The sequence below is a fragment of the Chiloscyllium plagiosum genome, chromosome 17 (assembly GCF_004010195.1).
Source record: "Chiloscyllium plagiosum isolate BGI_BamShark_2017 chromosome 17, ASM401019v2, whole genome shotgun sequence".
Taxonomy (NCBI): Eukaryota; Metazoa; Chordata; class Chondrichthyes; order Orectolobiformes; family Hemiscylliidae; genus Chiloscyllium; species Chiloscyllium plagiosum.
Window position 1 is genome coordinate 16,117,931 of NC_057726.1, and position 17,546 is coordinate 16,135,476.

The window sequence follows — 17,546 nt, forward strand, 5'->3', positions numbered from 1 at the left end:
TGGTTGGTCCGGGTGTCCCAGAGGTGTTCTCTGAAACATTCCGCAAGTAGGCGGCCTGTCTTCCACCTATCGCATTTCCAACGCCCCTCCCCCAAGTCCCTCCTCCCTACCTTTTATCTTAGCCTGCTGGACACACTTTCCTCATTCCTGAAGAAGGGCTTATGCCTGAAACGTCGATTCTCCTGTTCCTTGGATGCTGCCTGACCTGCTGCGCTTTTCCAGCAATACATTTTCAGCTCTGATCTCCAGCATCTGCAGCCCTCACTTTCTCCTCGGTTTCATAAGCAGCCAATCAAACTGTAAACCACTGTGATCGAAGGATTCTCAGTCACCAAAATAAAATCGACATTGGATTGAGCTATTATTATGGCACGGTGGCTCAGTGATTACCACTGCTGCCTCGCAGCGCCAGGGACCCGGGTTCGATTCCAGCTTCAGGTGACCGTCTGTGTGGAGTTTGCACATTCTCCCTGTGTCTGCATGGGTTTCCTCCCACAGTCCAAAGGTCAGGTGAATGGCCATGCTAAATTGCCCATAGTGATAGATGCATTCGTAGGGAGTAGGGGAATGGGTCTGGGTGGGTTGGAAAATTTGGTGTGGACTTGTTGGGCTGAAGGGCCTGTTTCCACACTGTAGGGAATCTAATCTAATCACACTGGCTTAAAATATCTACATTTTGGTCTGGAAGCCATAAACTTTCCAAGTTGTCAAGACTCCATAAACTAACAGATTTTCTCCTTCAAGTTCAAACCTGACTGAGAATAAACATTGATATCTTGTGATTTACAGGCTTGGAATGATGCTGCCGAAACACCCTGGCTGTGGAGGTGAGATGAGTCCATTGCTAACACATGCATGCTGTATTGTGCCCAATAAAAAAAAAATTGCATTTATGTAAAACCTTTCATGATCCCAGGAAATTCCAAAGCAATAGTGAATAAGGTGAAGTCATGGTAGTGTGGGAAATATGGTGAAACAAACCAGAACTCGCTGTGTTTACTCAGCGAGTCGTGAGTTCATGGAATGCGCTGCCAGTAGCAGTGGTGGACTCTCTCTCTTTATGGGCATTTAAGCGGGCATTGGATAGGCATATGGAGGATAGTGGGCTAGTGTAGGTTAGGTGGGCTTGGATCGGCGCAACATCGAGGGCCAAAGGGCCTGTACTGCGCTGTATTCTTCTATGTTCTATGTTCTATCCTGAGGCGCTACAGAAATTCAAGTTTTGTTTACCGTCTTCAGGAGCAGAGGGGAGAGAACCGAGAAGAATTTTAATGGCCAGTTAGATTCTTTTTTTGCTGAAGAAAGGCCTGTCTACTTCAAAGTGGAGTGCAAGGGCCGTCATGTGATGCCTCTTTGATCTGTTGGAGTCCTATTTTGCAAATAGAAAGTGCCTGAGTTGTTTTTTTTCCTCGGGTGGCCTGACATTGAAAAGAGCTGTGGGTCTGCACTGGCTCTCTGAACTTTGATTTTGACTTCTGTTGACATTTTCTGAATCACTTTTAACGCTTGGCCGAGCTCCCAGGGTTCCGGGGGGGGGGGGGGGGAGGGGAATGCAGCCTCTCTCCCAGCAGCATGAAAGATTCACCGCCTTTCAAAATGGGGCTCCTTGAGTGAGAGAGAGAGAGAAATTGACCTGGCTGATACCTCTCCAGCCTCAATCCGATGTGGATCCACACCTCAGCTCAGAAATAACATTACTGATATTTAATGTGACATGTTAGCACGTTGCAGTCAGGCGGGGTCAGCAATTATCAGCGTGCATGCCTCCGCTAGAGCATGGCAATCTCTTGAGAGAGGAAATGGTTCACCAAATGTGACTTCCCTTCTATGAAATTGCAGCCGCTACCCCTTCTCAAAAGTTGCTTCTCAGCACTGCAAGGCCTGCGGAGTCAGGGCAGAGCTGACCTGTGGTTTCGTTTTGTGAAATGGTAGCTTAGGAAGATTTTGCTCTTTCTCTCATGACTTGTTTACCTGAAGTTCAGCAGCCACCCCTTTATTTTTCTTCCCTGAAAGATAAGGGCCACAGCTGAACGTGACGTTCCCAGTCTGGCCTCGTGTCAGGGAGAGGTGGGAAATGTGTTAGACGGTCTCCATTAGAGTGACTGTCCCCTTGAGAAGTGGTGGCGAGGAGGGGAATATAAGGACGATGCAGAGGTGGTCCGAAGCCAGTATTGAAATGTAACGCTCAATTTGAACTCCTGTTCTGCAGTTATGGGCCAATGTCAGTGGGGGAGAAAAATTTGTCTCACCACAACCTGCGGCCTAATAGACTGACTGAATCCTGCATGATGAGCTCTTAGATTCCCAGTGGCTGGGAACAGGCTTCAAGTGGCAGGAGGTGTTGCCCTAGGAGCCTGAGAGAACAGGCCTCATGACAGATTAATGAGCAATAAGTGGAGAGGGAGAGGGAATCCAGAGGCATGGGCTGCCTAAGGTTTCATTTTGATGGCCAAAGGAATCACTCCTGGACCATAAGTTGGTGGTAAAATTGAAAGAACTTCCCTTTTTTGGGGGTTTATTCCAGTGTAAAATTTGCCCTCCTCCTGTTTGGCCTCCTTCTGGGATCTGGATTCAAATCCCACCATGGCAGATGATGCACTTCTCCCAGAAGGAGAAGTCAAACAGTGGGGAAGAGGCACTTCAGCCAATTGAGTCTATACTGACCGATCTTCCAGCACTTGACCCATATTCATTGAACACTGCGATACTTCAGGTTGTCCTCTCCAGAATCATTCTTCACTGCTCAGGCTTCCCATTAAAATGTAACTGAAAACTGTGCTGTGTTCCACCCTCACTCACCCTAAGAAACATCATGCAGGATCATAGTCTTATCATTTTCAAATCGTCCTTCTATGTTGCCCTGCTCACTGGGCGGTCAGACAAGGCTTTGGTTTGAAAGGTTCATCTGAATGCAGAATCCACACAGTAATTGTTACAAAGTGGAGCATTTCATTTGTGAATTTGACTGTGATGAAGAGAAACAGTTTCAAGCAGATTCTGGCAGACCTGGAAAGGGTATGTTGGAGGGGCCTTCTGAAGGCTCACACTGCACGTCTGACTGAGTCATAAATCAGGTGCAGGCAACGCTCTTTAATTTTTCCTTCTTGCTCCTTTCCAGCCAGAACCAGTGTCCAGGGGCCCCAGCAGAGAGCGAATGCACACAGAGTCACAGCACCAGTCAGAGAAGGGAGCTCCATCAATCACGTCTCATCTGCTGGGCACCCCTTATGCGTTTGGCCTCACTCACAGCACGGTGGTTCAGGATTCCCGATTCCCTCCTCTCAAGTAAGTTAACGCAGCAGCGACGGAAACCTTTTTGTAATTTTAACAAATGAATTCTCAGGATGTTGGCATCACTGGCCAGGCCAGCTTTTATTGCCCATCCCTAATGACAGGGAAGCAATGGCCCAATGGTATTGTCACTAGACCATTCATCCAGAGACCCAGATAATGTTTTGGGGACCTGCTTTTGAGTCCTGCCATGTCAGATGGTGAAATTTGAACCCAGTAAATATCTGGAAGTAAGAGTGTAATGATGACCATAAATCCATTGTCAAAAAAACCCATCTGGTTCACTAATATCCTTTAGGGAAGGAAACTGGCATCCTTACCTGGTCTGGCCTGCATGTGACTCCAGACCCACAGCAAAGTGCTTGACACTTAACCAAATCCTGGTCAGCTAGGGATGGTCAATAAATGCTGTCTGGCCAACGACACCCTCACGTCATGAATGAAGAAGTCAAAACACAATTGCCCAAATGAGAGCCAACCACATTGCTGTGGGTCTGAAGTCACATGTAGACCATACCAGGTAAGGATGGCAGTTTCCTTCTTTCAGGGACCAAATGATAATTGACAATGGTCTTGATTAAACTCTTAATTTCAGGTTTTTGTTTTGAATGGCACCATCTGCCATGGCAGGATTTGAACCTAGATCCCAGAACATTACCTGGGTCTCTGAATTAGTAGTATGGCTATAATACCACCAAGCCATGGGTAGAAATGGGGTGGGGCCGGGTTTGGGGGGTGGGGGAGTGTTTGGTGAACAGTAGGTCAAAAAGTTAAACTGACACTCGACTGTGCACTAAAATCATGAGGAAATGTGCAACGTCATTTGTGTGGCCATTCTTATTCCATTGTGATGTTTGCAAATCGGGGCCTCGATTATCTGGGCCCAAATCGGGTTGCCATGGGACACAGCTGACTAAAAGGAATGGAATAGCCAACTTGAATACTGGCCTGTCCCTCTGTTCCTACGCCTGCCAGCATTTAAACAGCAGGAATGTGAAGTCACCTGCGTTGTAAATTGGACACATTTATTGTAATAAAATGTCCTGAGATTTCTCAAGGTGGGTTGGGGGTGGGAGGCAGTCAGCCACAAGGAGCTGTGTAAATCCGAACAGCTGCAGTCAGATGGTGCCATGTGCTGCTTTGTTTCAACATTGTAGTTTTGGCAGAAACCTGTTGCTCAGCCATTAAATTAGCCTATCCTGCGATCCAGCCCCATATTCATCCAGGCTCATTTTGAGATTAATGTCCTTAACATTTTGTTCACTTCTGGACAGATGCCAGAGAAACAGTTGCTGAGTCAGGCTAGAGCTGTGCCTCATCTTCCCCATTAACTCCCTGCCCCCGTCAGTGTTTGACTGCCACTCCTTTCCCCTCACTAATTAAATGCCCAAATTCACCAGAATAGTTTTAACTGTATGCCCGGAGGGTTGCAGCTTCACATCCCGGAATGGACCCAGCTCCTGAATCCCTTCACCTCAGAACAATGCATGCCCCTTGTCTCTTCAATCACAGACACAGCGGCGCACTCCTGGCACAGCCAGATTATTGCCGTGTTGATCATTGTATGTTGTCTGTCAGTTTGAGGAAAGACCATTTGTAGAGGATGATTTCCCAAGCAGCTGGGGATGGGACTTCTCTATGCTGAGACATTAAGGCAAGTTGCTTGTCTTCTTTTGTCCGCCTTTATTGCCTACTCTTGCACTACACCATCCCCATGACTTACACCCAGTAACATAAGATACCTCTCCAAACTGCTGCTCTTGTCAATCCTTTGCCAGTGCTGGTTCCTGGACTGTGAGGCTAACGACTGAACCACCCAATCAGCCTTCAGGTCAGAAATCCAATTCACCTTATTCCATTGTGCATTTAAAGGTGCTGAAAGCAAATATTTGAAAATTGATTACACTTCAGGCCTTTAAAAGCATTTCTGCCAAGCCCACTTCTTTAATCAGATTGTTATCTGAAGAAATAATAATTTAAATTCTAATGTTAAAAAAAACTTCCCCCGGAGTTAAACTTTGAGTACAGATTTTCCAGAAAAGTTGTGGTAAAGGGTAGTGTTTGTTTCTGGAGGGCACATGCTAATGCATGACAATGAAACTCGTTCTGATTTGACTCCCCGCAGTCTGCAGCGACCCATTCCTCATGTGGTCACACCAGGGGGCGTGCAAGAAGAATATCTCCGCAGCTTCAGGCCGTATCACACCGGCGAGGAGCTCCGCATGCCTTCGCTGCCGCCAATGGGCCTTGAGGCAGCTGCGACTGCCTACTACCACTCCAGCTATCTCACACATCACCCATTCCCTCACCCAGCTTTTCGGTAAGAGAGACCTGTTCATTTTGTTGGTGCATTTTGAGGCCTATTCCTTTGATGTGTCTGTGTGTGTGTGTGTGTGTGTGCGCGCGCATGTGGGGATGCACGGGTAGGTAAAACAGAGAGTTAATTGTCCTAAGCTGCAATGCTATTTGGTTGTCATGCAGCTAATGGAGTCAGTGACATGCCACAGGAAGGCTCAGCCATCGGATGCTGCCTGAATTGCTGTGCTTTTCCAGCACCACTGATCCAGAATCTGGTTTCCAGCATCTGCAGTCATTGTTTTTACCTCCTTAAGGCTCAGCCATTCCCTAGTTTGTGTTGAGTGAAGGCAGCAGCAGGACTGTCTTGCTCCTGGGCTTACTATTTCCTGCACTTGAGCATTGTGAAGTCTGAGGGCATCGATTAGCATCCTACTCCATGGCTGCTGTCTGAGGCTGGACCAGGAATCGTCCTGACCCAGCAGAGTTACCATCATCTGACAGAATTCCTGTAAACCTGTCCATTTGCCATTGAAATGCTTGTCTACGCTTTTGTCATTCCAGAGAGAACATTCCAATGCTATCCTTACCCACCTCTTGTTTCCCACCCACCACAGTGTTTACCTCATCAAAACCTCTGCTTCCTGTATGTGAACGCACACCAAGACCGGGTCTGCTATTGCCCCAGCACTCACTCACCCCCCTTCTAATGCCCCATTCACAAACGCCTCCATTTTAAAACCGCCCACCTCACATTGTTTCCACCTTCACTCTGTTAGCTCTATAACCTTGACCAGCCAGACAATCTGCTAAGTTGCTGTTGGAGTAATGAAGAAGAGAATGGACCAAACATCATTCCTCTTGGTATCCAGTGACTGCTCCTGGAATGTGCTCCATGTGTGGCTCCTGGCTGAGGGCAGATCCCATCCCCATCTGAGCGAAGGGTCACTGATGGGAGCATCACTCTGAGCTGTAATACCTCTATACAATACTGCTGACAGTAGACTTCAACACAAGCATGATGAAGGGCTTTTGCTCCAAACATCGATTTTCCTGCTCTTCGGATGCTGTCTGACCTGCTGTGCTTTTCCAGCACCATTCTAATCTTGACTCTAGTCATGATTTGGAGATGCCGGTGTTGGACTGGGGTGTACAGAATTAAAAATCACACAACACCAGGTTATAGTCCTTTGTCAAAGCTAGGTCAGTTAGACTCGAAATGTCAGCTCTTTTCTCTCCTTACAGATGCTGCCAGACCTGCTGAGATTTTCCAGCATTTTCTCTTTTGGTTTCAGATTCCAGCATCTGCAGTAATTTGCTTTTTTTTTAATAGTTCAAAAGGTTTAATTGGAAGCACACTAGCTAACGGAGTGCCATTCCTTCATTAGGTAGGTGTCACACCCACCTGATGAAGGAGTGTCGCTCCGAAAGCTAGTGTGCTTCCAATTAAACCTGTTGGACTATAACCTGGTGTTGTGTGATTTTTAATCTTTACTCTGATCTCCAGCATCTGCAGTACTCACTTTTGTCCAAGATAACCACCTGAGCATTGCAGATAACCACTGAGCTGTAGGGGGAGGTGACAGGGAATGTGGAGTACTGTTCACCCATAAATGTGGAATGAAAAAGACCATCAATCAAAGAACGCCAACACTTGGCTTCCAACTTCCTTGTATTTCTTTTTCTCAATGGGGGTCCATATTGGCAGGTTTGAGTCAAATCAGATTTAGTGGTTGACAGGAACTGAAGAGGCAAGAGGCCGAGAGACCAGTGATATACGTACAAAAGACTCAATGGCAACACAAATATGATTTGCTTTCCCCAGCAAAATGACAGAAGAAACCTGATGTTGAGGCCACCCTCCTCTTTGACAGAAATGCCCAAGTTAAGTTTTGAAAGTGGGGGTCTAAGTGGAATCTGAAGACCTTGCATCTTGTTTTTTTTAATGAAAAAGGTGTGAAGTGAGGTTGTTTCATTTTTGCCCTTGCATTACAGTAAAAATAAGCCCTGTTGCCATTGGTAACAGACATTGAGAATTGATGAGGTTCTGCTCACTGAAATGTGAGAGTGGCATTTTAACCTGGCTGCAGGAGAGGGGTCGTGGCAGTGGGAAAGTTGAGAACAAGCAGAACACATTTGGGTTCAGTCAAGCTTGACAGAATCATCATTTGGAGTAGGAAACAGCCCCAGTGGGCGCCCACACCATCTATCTCTGTGAATTGACACTCGCACATCACCAAGATCATTTGTAAAATACATGAAAGAACATTCGGCTCTTTGAGGATCCCCAAAGTCGACTCGCTTCCCAACATTCATTGTGCCCACAATTGAAGGATGAGTTATTAGACTGCTGGTAAGAGTCTTACCTTCAAGAAAGGGGCATCACGCAAGTGTGAAACACATTCTCCACTTTGTCAAAGTTAAACTTTGAGCTAACCATAAACAAGACCATCTGTGTCCTTGGGCTGAACTTTCTCTCAATATATTGCTGGCAAAATTCTGTAACCTAGCTGCCACTGTACCTTATTGATATACTGAGAGAGCTTGTTTTAAAATGGGCAGCTGATCAGATTTCCTCTCATTGAGTCCAGACTTTCTATAAGCATTCCTTCAGTGCAGACCTCATGGAGCAAAGCACCATTTGAAGCCTTTCTTCTTGATAGTTGTCAATCCTGTACTGAGCAAAGGTGCTCCTTAAATGTAGCTGTTGTTGCAACACTTAACCTCCACATTGCAAGGAAGTTGGAAACCACGTGTTGGCATTCTCTGATCGATGGTCTTTTTTAGTCTACATTTATTGGTGAATAGTACTCCACATTCCCTGTCACCTCCCCTCTCCTCCCCAGTCTATGTGCACCAAGAGAGGGATCCACAGAGAGAGAGAGTGTGTGTGTGGGTGTCTGTGAGTGTGGTTAGAGGGATGGGTGTTGTGCTTCAGCAGTGTTAAAGGGACCTCAATAAAGGTGAAAAAGGAGGGTGGGAGGCAATGTCTCAGCCCATTCTTCCAGAAAAGCCCTTCCAAGTTCCTGAGTTATGTTGCGCAGACTGTTCAGAATGGAAATGATTTGATTCAGCTGACATTCCTTCCACTGTGTGATTGAAGAGAGAGAATCGATGAGTCCTCCACACAGACTACTACACCATCTCCCCCATGGCAAAATGTCCTTAACCCAACAAGTACCACCCCAGGATGGATGACTTGAGCTTACCAAAAGTAACATCACCATCACTGAGGTGAAGGAGTACACAGCCTACTTAATAGGCCTCAACTTAAGTCCGACAGCAGCAACAACAGATACATTTCTTCAGAGTAATGAAACATGTCTTCACAGTAGTGATTATTACATTGAATGTGATACTATATCAAGAAAGGATGGGGTCAAAGGGGTAGCTTTAAAGATGCGTCTTAAAGGATGAAAGAGTGGCATGGGTGAAGAGAGGGAATTCCTGAGCTCAGGGCCCTGGGCGACTCGAGGCCCATCTGCTGATAGCAGTGAGATGAGACAGTAGTGTATTGTACTGGTGAGTTTGAGTAACAGATTGTCAAGAAGGAATTTGACTGATTGTGCTGTTTCTTCTTTATGTTTGCAGAGTGGATGATTCATACTGTCTTTCAGCATTGAGGTCACCTTTCTACCCGATTGCAAGCCCTGCCTCCCTACCTCCCCTTCACCCTTCTGCCATGCACCTGCACCTGCCTGGAATGAGGTTCCCAGCAGAGCTGTCTCATTCTTCACTGACTGCCCTACAGTCAGAGCGTCTGTCAGAGAGGTAAACCTCCAGCTACCCTCAATACGCCACGTGCAGGCTTTAACCAGCATGAGAAATATATGAAAAAAGTTCAGGGTTAAACAGCTGACTTTCTTTCTGGGAAAGATAATGAAAGGCAGAAAATGCTGGAATTTGAACTAAAAGGACAAAGTGTTGAAGCCATTCCCCCAGCAAGTCATCAAGCATCTTTCGAGGTTGATGTTCATGTTTCAGGCAGGGGTATCCCACAGTCGAAACATCAAATGCCATTCCTAATGCCAGTATGGAAACAGAGAAAGCTGGAAATGCTCACTAGATCAGGCAGAGACTGAGAAATTGTAGATACCGCCTGCTATATTGGGTTTTTCCAGTTAATATTTCATAAATTTTGAGTATCCATGGTATTTTTGCTTTTGTTTCTCGCTCAGCTGTTTGTCAATAGGGTGCACATTTCCATTCATTTGTTAAAATGCCAGTGTTGAAAATGTGTTGCTGGAACAGCGCAGCAGGTCAGGCAGCATCCAGGGAACAGGAGAATCGACGTTTCGGGCATAAGCCCTTCTTCAGGAATCCTTCCAGCAACACATTTTCAGCTCTAATCTCCAGCATCTGCAGACCTCACTTTCTCCTAAAATGCCAGTGTGACTGTTCCTCCTCAATTTTTATTCCATGCTCTCATATGCATATGTGAATTCAAGGGCTCAATCTGCTATGGTGGAATTTGCCTTTTAACACTGTGGATTTCTTGCTGTGCCAGTCCTGGCTCAGTTGGTAACAAGTTGACTTGCAAGATTCTGGGTTCAATTCCCACTCTCAGGGCTCAAGCACAGAAATCCAGTCCAACACTCCACTGCAGTACTCACTGTGTGCTGCACTGTCAAAGGTGCTGCCTCTCGATGAGACTTTAAACTGAAGCAAGATTTGCCTGCCCAAGTGAAAGATTTGTGGGCAGCATGGTGGCTCAGTGATCAGCACTGCTGCCTCACAGCGCCAGGGACCCGGGTTCGATTCCAGCCTCGGGCGACTGTCTGTGTGGAGTTTGCACATTCTCCCCGTGTCTGTGTGGGTTTCCTCTGGGTGCTCTGGTTTCCTCCCACAATCCAAAGATGTGAAGTTAGGTGAATTAGCCATGCTAAATTATCCAATGTTCAGGGATGTGCAGGTTAGGTGCATTACTTAGGAGTAAACGTAGGGTAATAGGGTAGGGGAATGGGTCTGGGTGGGTTACTCTTCGGAGGGTTGGTGTGGACTTGGTGTGCCAAATGTCCTGTTTCCACACTCTAGGGATTTTATGATTCCATCTCATTTTGAGGAAGAGCAGTGGCATTATCCATGGTGACCATATACCCCTAGATCGATATCCAAAAACAGGTTATCTGGTCATTATTACATCGATATTCATGGTAGCAAATTGACTGCTGCACGTTTTTTTTTTAATTCTTTCATCTGGACATTGTTGGTTTGTCCAGACCCACACACTCTCCACTTCAGGATAGGCAATGAATACTGGCCGAGCCAACGATGAAAGAAAAAAATATGCAGAAACTAGTTTCCTACCACAAAAACCAGGTAAGGGCAGCAGTTTCCTTCCCTAAAAGGCATTAGTGAACCAAGTATTTTTTTCTGACAATTGACTGTAGTTTTCATTGACATCATTAGACTCTTAATTCCAGATTTTTTGTTGAATTAAAATTTCACCGTGGCAGGATTTGAACGCAGGTCCCCTGGGTCTCTAGATTAATAGTATGGATTACTATCACTATTGCCTCCCCTTAATTTCCTACATCACAACAGTGACAACACTTCCAAAAGTGCTTTATTAGCTATACAGTGCTTCGAGATGTCCGTGAAAAGCATTATATAAATGTTAATTTTTTTTGTTTTTTACTGGCCAAATAAAAGAATCACTACAGTGCCAATAACCCAAATATATTCTTGGAAACTTGTTGAGTGCAGTTTGTTGACAGTGCACTCTATGTTGCTTTTTAAGTGCAATAAAATGCCATGGCAGCTGTTGATATTGTGACACCTTGTTCCTTTGATGTTCACTGGCTAATCATGGCTAATGACGGCAAAGCTGGTGCTTTTTGCAACAGTGCCAAGCGATGGACTGGACCCATGGTTCCACAGGGGTATGAGTTTAAATCCCACTTTAACAAGTTGGGAAATGGAATTCTGAGAGTCTGGTTATTTGGATGCTAGAGAAATAGCCTCGATAGTAACTGCACTTTAACACTGTAATAAAAACATTTAGATCATTGAGGAAACCGCCACGGCTGGTCCCCTCTGAGCTGTGAGGCCGGGTGACACTGCAGCCACTTGGAGATTCTGCAATGTATCACCAAAACCCAATTCAGGGGACTGCTGCTTTCCAATCCTCTTCTGGGTGCCATTATTTTGTTATGGACACTGCCAGTTTGCAATGTCTCAGTGAGCAAGCTGTGGTACTAAAAGGTCTCTGTATGGCTGAGATTAACATGGTTTAGGGAGTTGGACCTGTTCCATAGAATTAACAACATTGAAGGGAGGCTAGTCAGGCCATCGTCTTTGACAGAGCTGTCTAGTTAGTCCAAACCATCAATACCCATCCTACTCTTTCACCTCAGCCCTGCAAAACTTACCAATTTGACTGTGTCTCCGTGTCACTTTGAGTGTTAGCCTTCAGTCTGTTTCCACCCCCCACCTTTCAGGCAGTGCATTTCAGATCATCACCCCTCACTGGGAGAAAGGAATTCCTCTCACGGCCCCTCACAATAATGTCCAGCTGGGCGGCACGGTGGCACAGTGGTTAGCATGCTGCCTCACAGCGCCAGAGACCTGGGTTCAATTCCCGCCTCAGGCGACTGACTGTGTGGAGTTTGCACGTTCTCCCCGTGTCTGCGTGGGTTTCCTCCGGGTGCTCCGGTTTCCTCCCACAGTCCAAAAGATGTGCAGGGTCAGGTGAATTGGCCATGCTAAATTGCCCATAGTGTTAGGTAAGGGGTAAATGTAGGGATATGGGTGGGTTTCGCTTCGGCGGGTCGGTGTGGACTTGTTGGGCCGAAGGGCCTGTTTCCACACTGTAATCTAATCTAATCTAATCTCCCTTTAATGCTCCACCTCAAAGCAGAAAACAGAGGAAGCTGCTTGGCACGTACCCTCATGGCATTCCACCAATTTCTATAATTAATTATATGATTCTATTTATCCATGCCCTCACTCACAGGCTCCAAATGGACGAAGAGATCCGTCGAGAAAGAGAACGGGAGAGAGAGCGGGAAAAGGAGCGGGAACGGGAAGCAGAGCGCGAGAAGGAGAGGGAACGCGAGCAAGAGAGGGAGAAGGAGCTGGAAAGAGAGAAAGAGAAGGAGCGAGAGAGGGAGCGTGAGCGGGAGATGGAAAGAGATCGGGAAAGGAACAGGGAAAAGGAAATGAATGCAGCAAAAGCAATGGAAAACCATTACTTACACATGCCAGAGCTGCACAGTCTGCGAGGCCAACAGCTGGACGATAGAGTGAAGACTGCAGAGAGACTAACACCAAACCGACCAGGTAATTGATATGACACAGTTAAAAAGGAATAACATATTCCGGCAATAAAGTGGAGTCCGATTCCTTAACACTCACTTAAACTGGCCTGGTTACAGCTGTAGGAATTCTCTGGCCTATATCCCCTATTTAAAATCTACAGCACTGAACCCTTGTTCCTTCACTACAAGAGAGGAACCTCTGTACGCCAATCTGCTGAGACCACTCTGGTACAACCGAGATAATACTCCATTCTGAATTTACTGAAATGGCTTTCCCGAGGATGGCAATGAGCAAGTGTTTGTGAAAGGTTCATTAACAACTGGCAAGCATGAGCACAGTAGAAAGTAGACCATTCTTGAGCTTGCTGTACTATTCAGTAAGGTTATGGCTGATGTGTTTGCGTTTTGAATTACAAATCCTGTCCACCACAATAAGCCTTGACTCCGCTGCCAAACAGAAATCCATCCCCCTCTCTCTGAATCACAAATCAGTGGCCCACTTCCATCAGCTTCTGAGGCAGAGAGTTCAAAGTTGTGTAAATTTCTGAGAGGAAGATAATTTCTGGTCAAACAGGGTACCGTTAATCTTTAAACAGTCCAGGACTCACCCACAAAAGGAAACATCCTTAGCACATTCAGCTTGTCAAGACCATTCAGAATCTCCTACAACTTCAATAAAGTCACTTTGCTCTTCAAAATGTGTGCCCTAAGCATTCGTATAAAGAAAGATCTCCGTATTCACTTTTCATGGATTCATTGGCAAGAAAGTAGTTATTTTAAAGTGAGTTCATCTGCTAAAGAGTGGTGCTAAAACTACTAAAGGGCCTTTCTCCTGGTTCCCTTATCTGGTCATTATCCCATTGCTACTTTAGGAAGCTTGCTATGTGCAAATTACTGTCACTTTCCCCAACTTTGTAACAGTGACTGCACTTAAAGTGTTCATTTGGCACTTTTGAACAGCCTGAGGTCATGAAAGCTGCAAGTCTGTCTTTCCCTTGATTGGCAGGTGTTTGGACATAGATGAGTAAAGACAATCAAACTATTGAACCAAAAAGGGGAGCCAAAGATATCTCCAAGTGTTTGAAATGTCTCAACTTCAATTAGCTTTCAGATCAGCATCTAACCTTCTGTCTGTGTAATGCAATTAGCTATGGCTGTAGCTACAGATGTATCGGGACCTCTGTGCTTGGCTGCTTACTCGCTCCCCAATGCAACAACAAGATCTGACATTTTGCAAAGGTCACCAGAATAGCATGCACAAACACACATTGTTATCTTAGCAAGGCCCTTGTCTCAGCACAAAGACTTTATTTTTTAGTGATTGCTTTGGCAAAATTTGTATGATCTGTGTGTGCAGCGAGGAAATTATTATGCTGTGATTTAGTAAACTGGAAGCAAACGTGGACCATTCATGCAGACAAATTTTATTCATTGAACATTTCATACAATCTGCCAGTGTGCCAAATGGTTACATATTAATGTTGACCCTACAGTAATTGAGCATCAGTGTTCAATATGCCCTGTACAGGGAGAACATGGAAACGTGTAACTGCATTTTTAAAAAATAAGCTAGTCTGCTAAATTTTTGAGTCGCTTTTTTTTTGCCAACAGCTAAATCTGATTACCAGTGTTCTATAACCTTAATAGGCAGCCTTGAAAAAGCTTAGATCTGCAGCACTTGGTGTTAAACAGATCCAAGCCAGGTAATGAAAGATGACACTGATCCTTTCCTTGGCAGTAGGTTTATTTACAGAATGCAGCTATGTATTAGCTGTGCCTGTTACCAACCAACTGTCCCTGTAGCCCTTTTTGCATGTACTCAAGATATTTAATCAATACCTTCCACCTATTTATCCTTCCCCTTAACAAAGCACAATTAATACAACATTAACACTGGCAATTTACACAGCATTTACCCTGAGTAGCAAAAATAAAAATCCCTATCTGCCTTCTAGACATCACTGTTCATGACTGCAATAAGATGATTTTCTTCATCGTGACAGACCCATGTAGAGTAATATATGCTTCTACCACCTTTACAGGCAGTACATTCCAGAATACAACAACTCACCAGAAATAAGTGATAGTTCTCTCTTCCTCTGCTCCATGAGTTGCACGATCCACAAAACTGCCTTGTCATCACCTTCTCAAGTGTAGTTATGGATGGGGAGCATCCTAATTCAGTGAAAGATTTTATTTTAAATTTGTAATGACGTTGTGTAACATTAGAGAGCCACAGTCTTAGAGGTTTGCTTTCTTTTCCAGATAAGCCCAAGGATTTTGCACTGACGTGCCCCAAAGCAGTCCATCCAAACCTGCACCAGTCTTCCATCCCGCACCATTCTGTCCCCACTCTTATCTCCAACCATAACAGTTTTGTCCCACCCGGAAGCAGCTCAGCCATGCTGCTGCAGAGGAACAATGAAGAAGAGAAATGGATGGCCAAACAGCGGCAACTGCGGCAAGAGAAGGAGGACCGGCAGTACCAAGTGTCCGAGTTTCGGCAGCAGGTACTTGAGCAGCACTTGGACATTGGCCGACCAGGCTCACAGAATGAGGTGGAGCACAGGGACTCTGTCAGGTGAGACTGCGTGACAAGAGAGTCTGGGTAAACCCTTTAAACTGCTGAATAATCAATGGGTTGGACTGCTGACCACGATCAGGCATTTACCAAGGATCAGGTTGGGTGATATCTGTTTATTGACACCTTGATCCCCATCCATTAGATCTGATGGGGGAAACGTGCTGGGACATTGAGCTGGTTTCAGAGTGTAGTCTTCCTCAAACTGTGAGGGGGAAACAGCCTGAATTTGATGGTTACACTCAGTGATCTTCCAGTGGTCCATTTTACCACCTGTCAGTTTGGAAAAGAACAAATTATCCACTTGGTGTGAAATGCGTTTCTTGAGGGAGAACATGTTCTCAAGCTGAGGGAAATTGCTCTCAGCACCGTTTATAATTAACCCATCCATGCTAAATTCCTCCGCTTGTCACTGGAACTCATTTGTTAACCCGATTACTTCAAATAAATTAATTAATGAGTTTAACTGGTGGCCAGGAGGATCTTCCATCCAGTCTTTGAAGAAATTTCACTCCTGCACTTACCAAATGTTGGAATTTGACATGACAGACTTCGCTGTACTTTAGCAGAAACATTAGGTGCAATTTTATGACTTCTCTCAAGGCAGGAAGAGCGCATAAAGAGTCAGGCTGGTAACTGATCCGAAACCCGCTGCCTTCCCATTACAGCTGAATGAATTCAGGGCCTGAAGCAAGGGCAGAGATCATGGTGCCAGTTCTATGCCTGGGCACAGTGCCCACTGGCCTGAGCCAACCAAAGAACAGCATCCTCATGCCTTCACTCACTTATCCCCAACCAAGTCGCAGTGCCCTCTGCCTCACCCCCAACCCAGACACAGCAGGATTTACCTCCACTCCCAAGGGCCACAATGATTATTGGACTCTGATGTAAACTCCCATCCCAGGCCCCATTAGAAAGACCTGTGGTTACCCTTCCCATCCATTTGCCAACTGAGACCCTTAAGTAATCGGATAATAACCAGTATTCAGACTTTCACTCACATCCACTGGGAGCCATTGACATGTGGGATGCACATTAGGTAAAGTCATGTGGCCAACTTAGGGTTGGGGATGAAGGGGAGGTCCTTCATTCAGAGGCAGTCAGGGCCTCTTCAAGAGACGCAGCACTTGAAAAGCAATGGTTATCTCATTGAGAGTCAACTCTCTGCCCTTTCTGACATCCCTGCATCCATTCCCCCATAACCCTCCCCTGTCCCTCCCCCTCCCCATTGCCTGTGCCCTGTGCCACCTTCAGTAAGTGTGGTTCCAGCAGCAGCCACCATGTCTCCAGGTGGCGCTGCTATTCGGAAGAGTTGCCGGCCTCAGACTGGCCAGAGCAACTGTCACTGGGTAGGATTTCCACCCCTGGAATCTTTAATGGCCACTTGTGCCTGAGTAGCACTTTGTAGAGGTGAGGCATCACAGCTGCTCACTGTCTCTGGAACCAGCAGGCTAGAGTCACAGCGCCCCCACCAAAACCCATTGAATAATGGCAGTCATTCAGTGTCACCTTAGAAAATAGCAACAGGACTGTGTGACTTGGCCCTTTCAAGCCTGCTCAGCTATTCAATATGATCATGGCTGATCATTCAATTCCATCCCCTCATCCATATTTCACCCCATAACTTTTGATCCCTTTAGCTCTAAGTACAATATCTAACTCCTCCTCAAAAACTGTCAATGTTTAAGTCTCAGTTGCTTTGGTGACAGAGAATTCCCTTGTGGAGGAATTTCTCCTCATTCTCAGTCCTAATTGGCATACTCTTATCCCCAGATTATGATCCCTAGGTCGGGACTCCTTGGTCATCGGGAACATCTTTCCTGCGTTTACCCTGTCTAGACCTATTAGAATTGTGTAGGTTTCTATGAGATTTTCCCCTCATTTTTCTAAACTCTTGTGAACACAGTCTTAACTAATTCGGTCTCTCCTGCCAACCCAGGAATCCGTCTTCACATCTGATAATCACTGAAGCATCATTTGGAGCAACAGCGCTATTTAAGGAGAGTTGTTCAGATGCCTGTGTATTTGCATGAATATTTTTGCAACTTTAACAGATTGCAGAATGATTGACATTTGCAGACAATCTTTTAACCATGGAATTTGAGATTGAACTTAACCAA

General features: G+C 45.6%; 1 protein-coding gene across 10 annotated transcripts in view; it reads left to right on the forward strand.

Moving 5' to 3' along the window:
• The window catches only part of gse1b (Gse1 coiled-coil protein b), a 602,615-nt gene that overhangs the window by 524,808 nt on the left and 60,261 nt on the right, over positions 1–17,546 (forward strand). For all 10 annotated transcript variants that reach the window (XM_043706595.1, XM_043706596.1, XM_043706598.1 and 7 more), the window contains 5 exons: positions 3,119–3,285; positions 5,417–5,611; positions 9,178–9,357; positions 12,542–12,867; positions 15,111–15,426. In XM_043706595.1, coding sequence (XP_043562530.1) covers positions 3,119–3,285; positions 5,417–5,611; positions 9,178–9,357; positions 12,542–12,867; positions 15,111–15,426 — 1,184 coding nt within the window. The remainder of the gene's footprint in view (positions 1–3,118; positions 3,286–5,416; positions 5,612–9,177; positions 9,358–12,541; positions 12,868–15,110; positions 15,427–17,546) is intronic.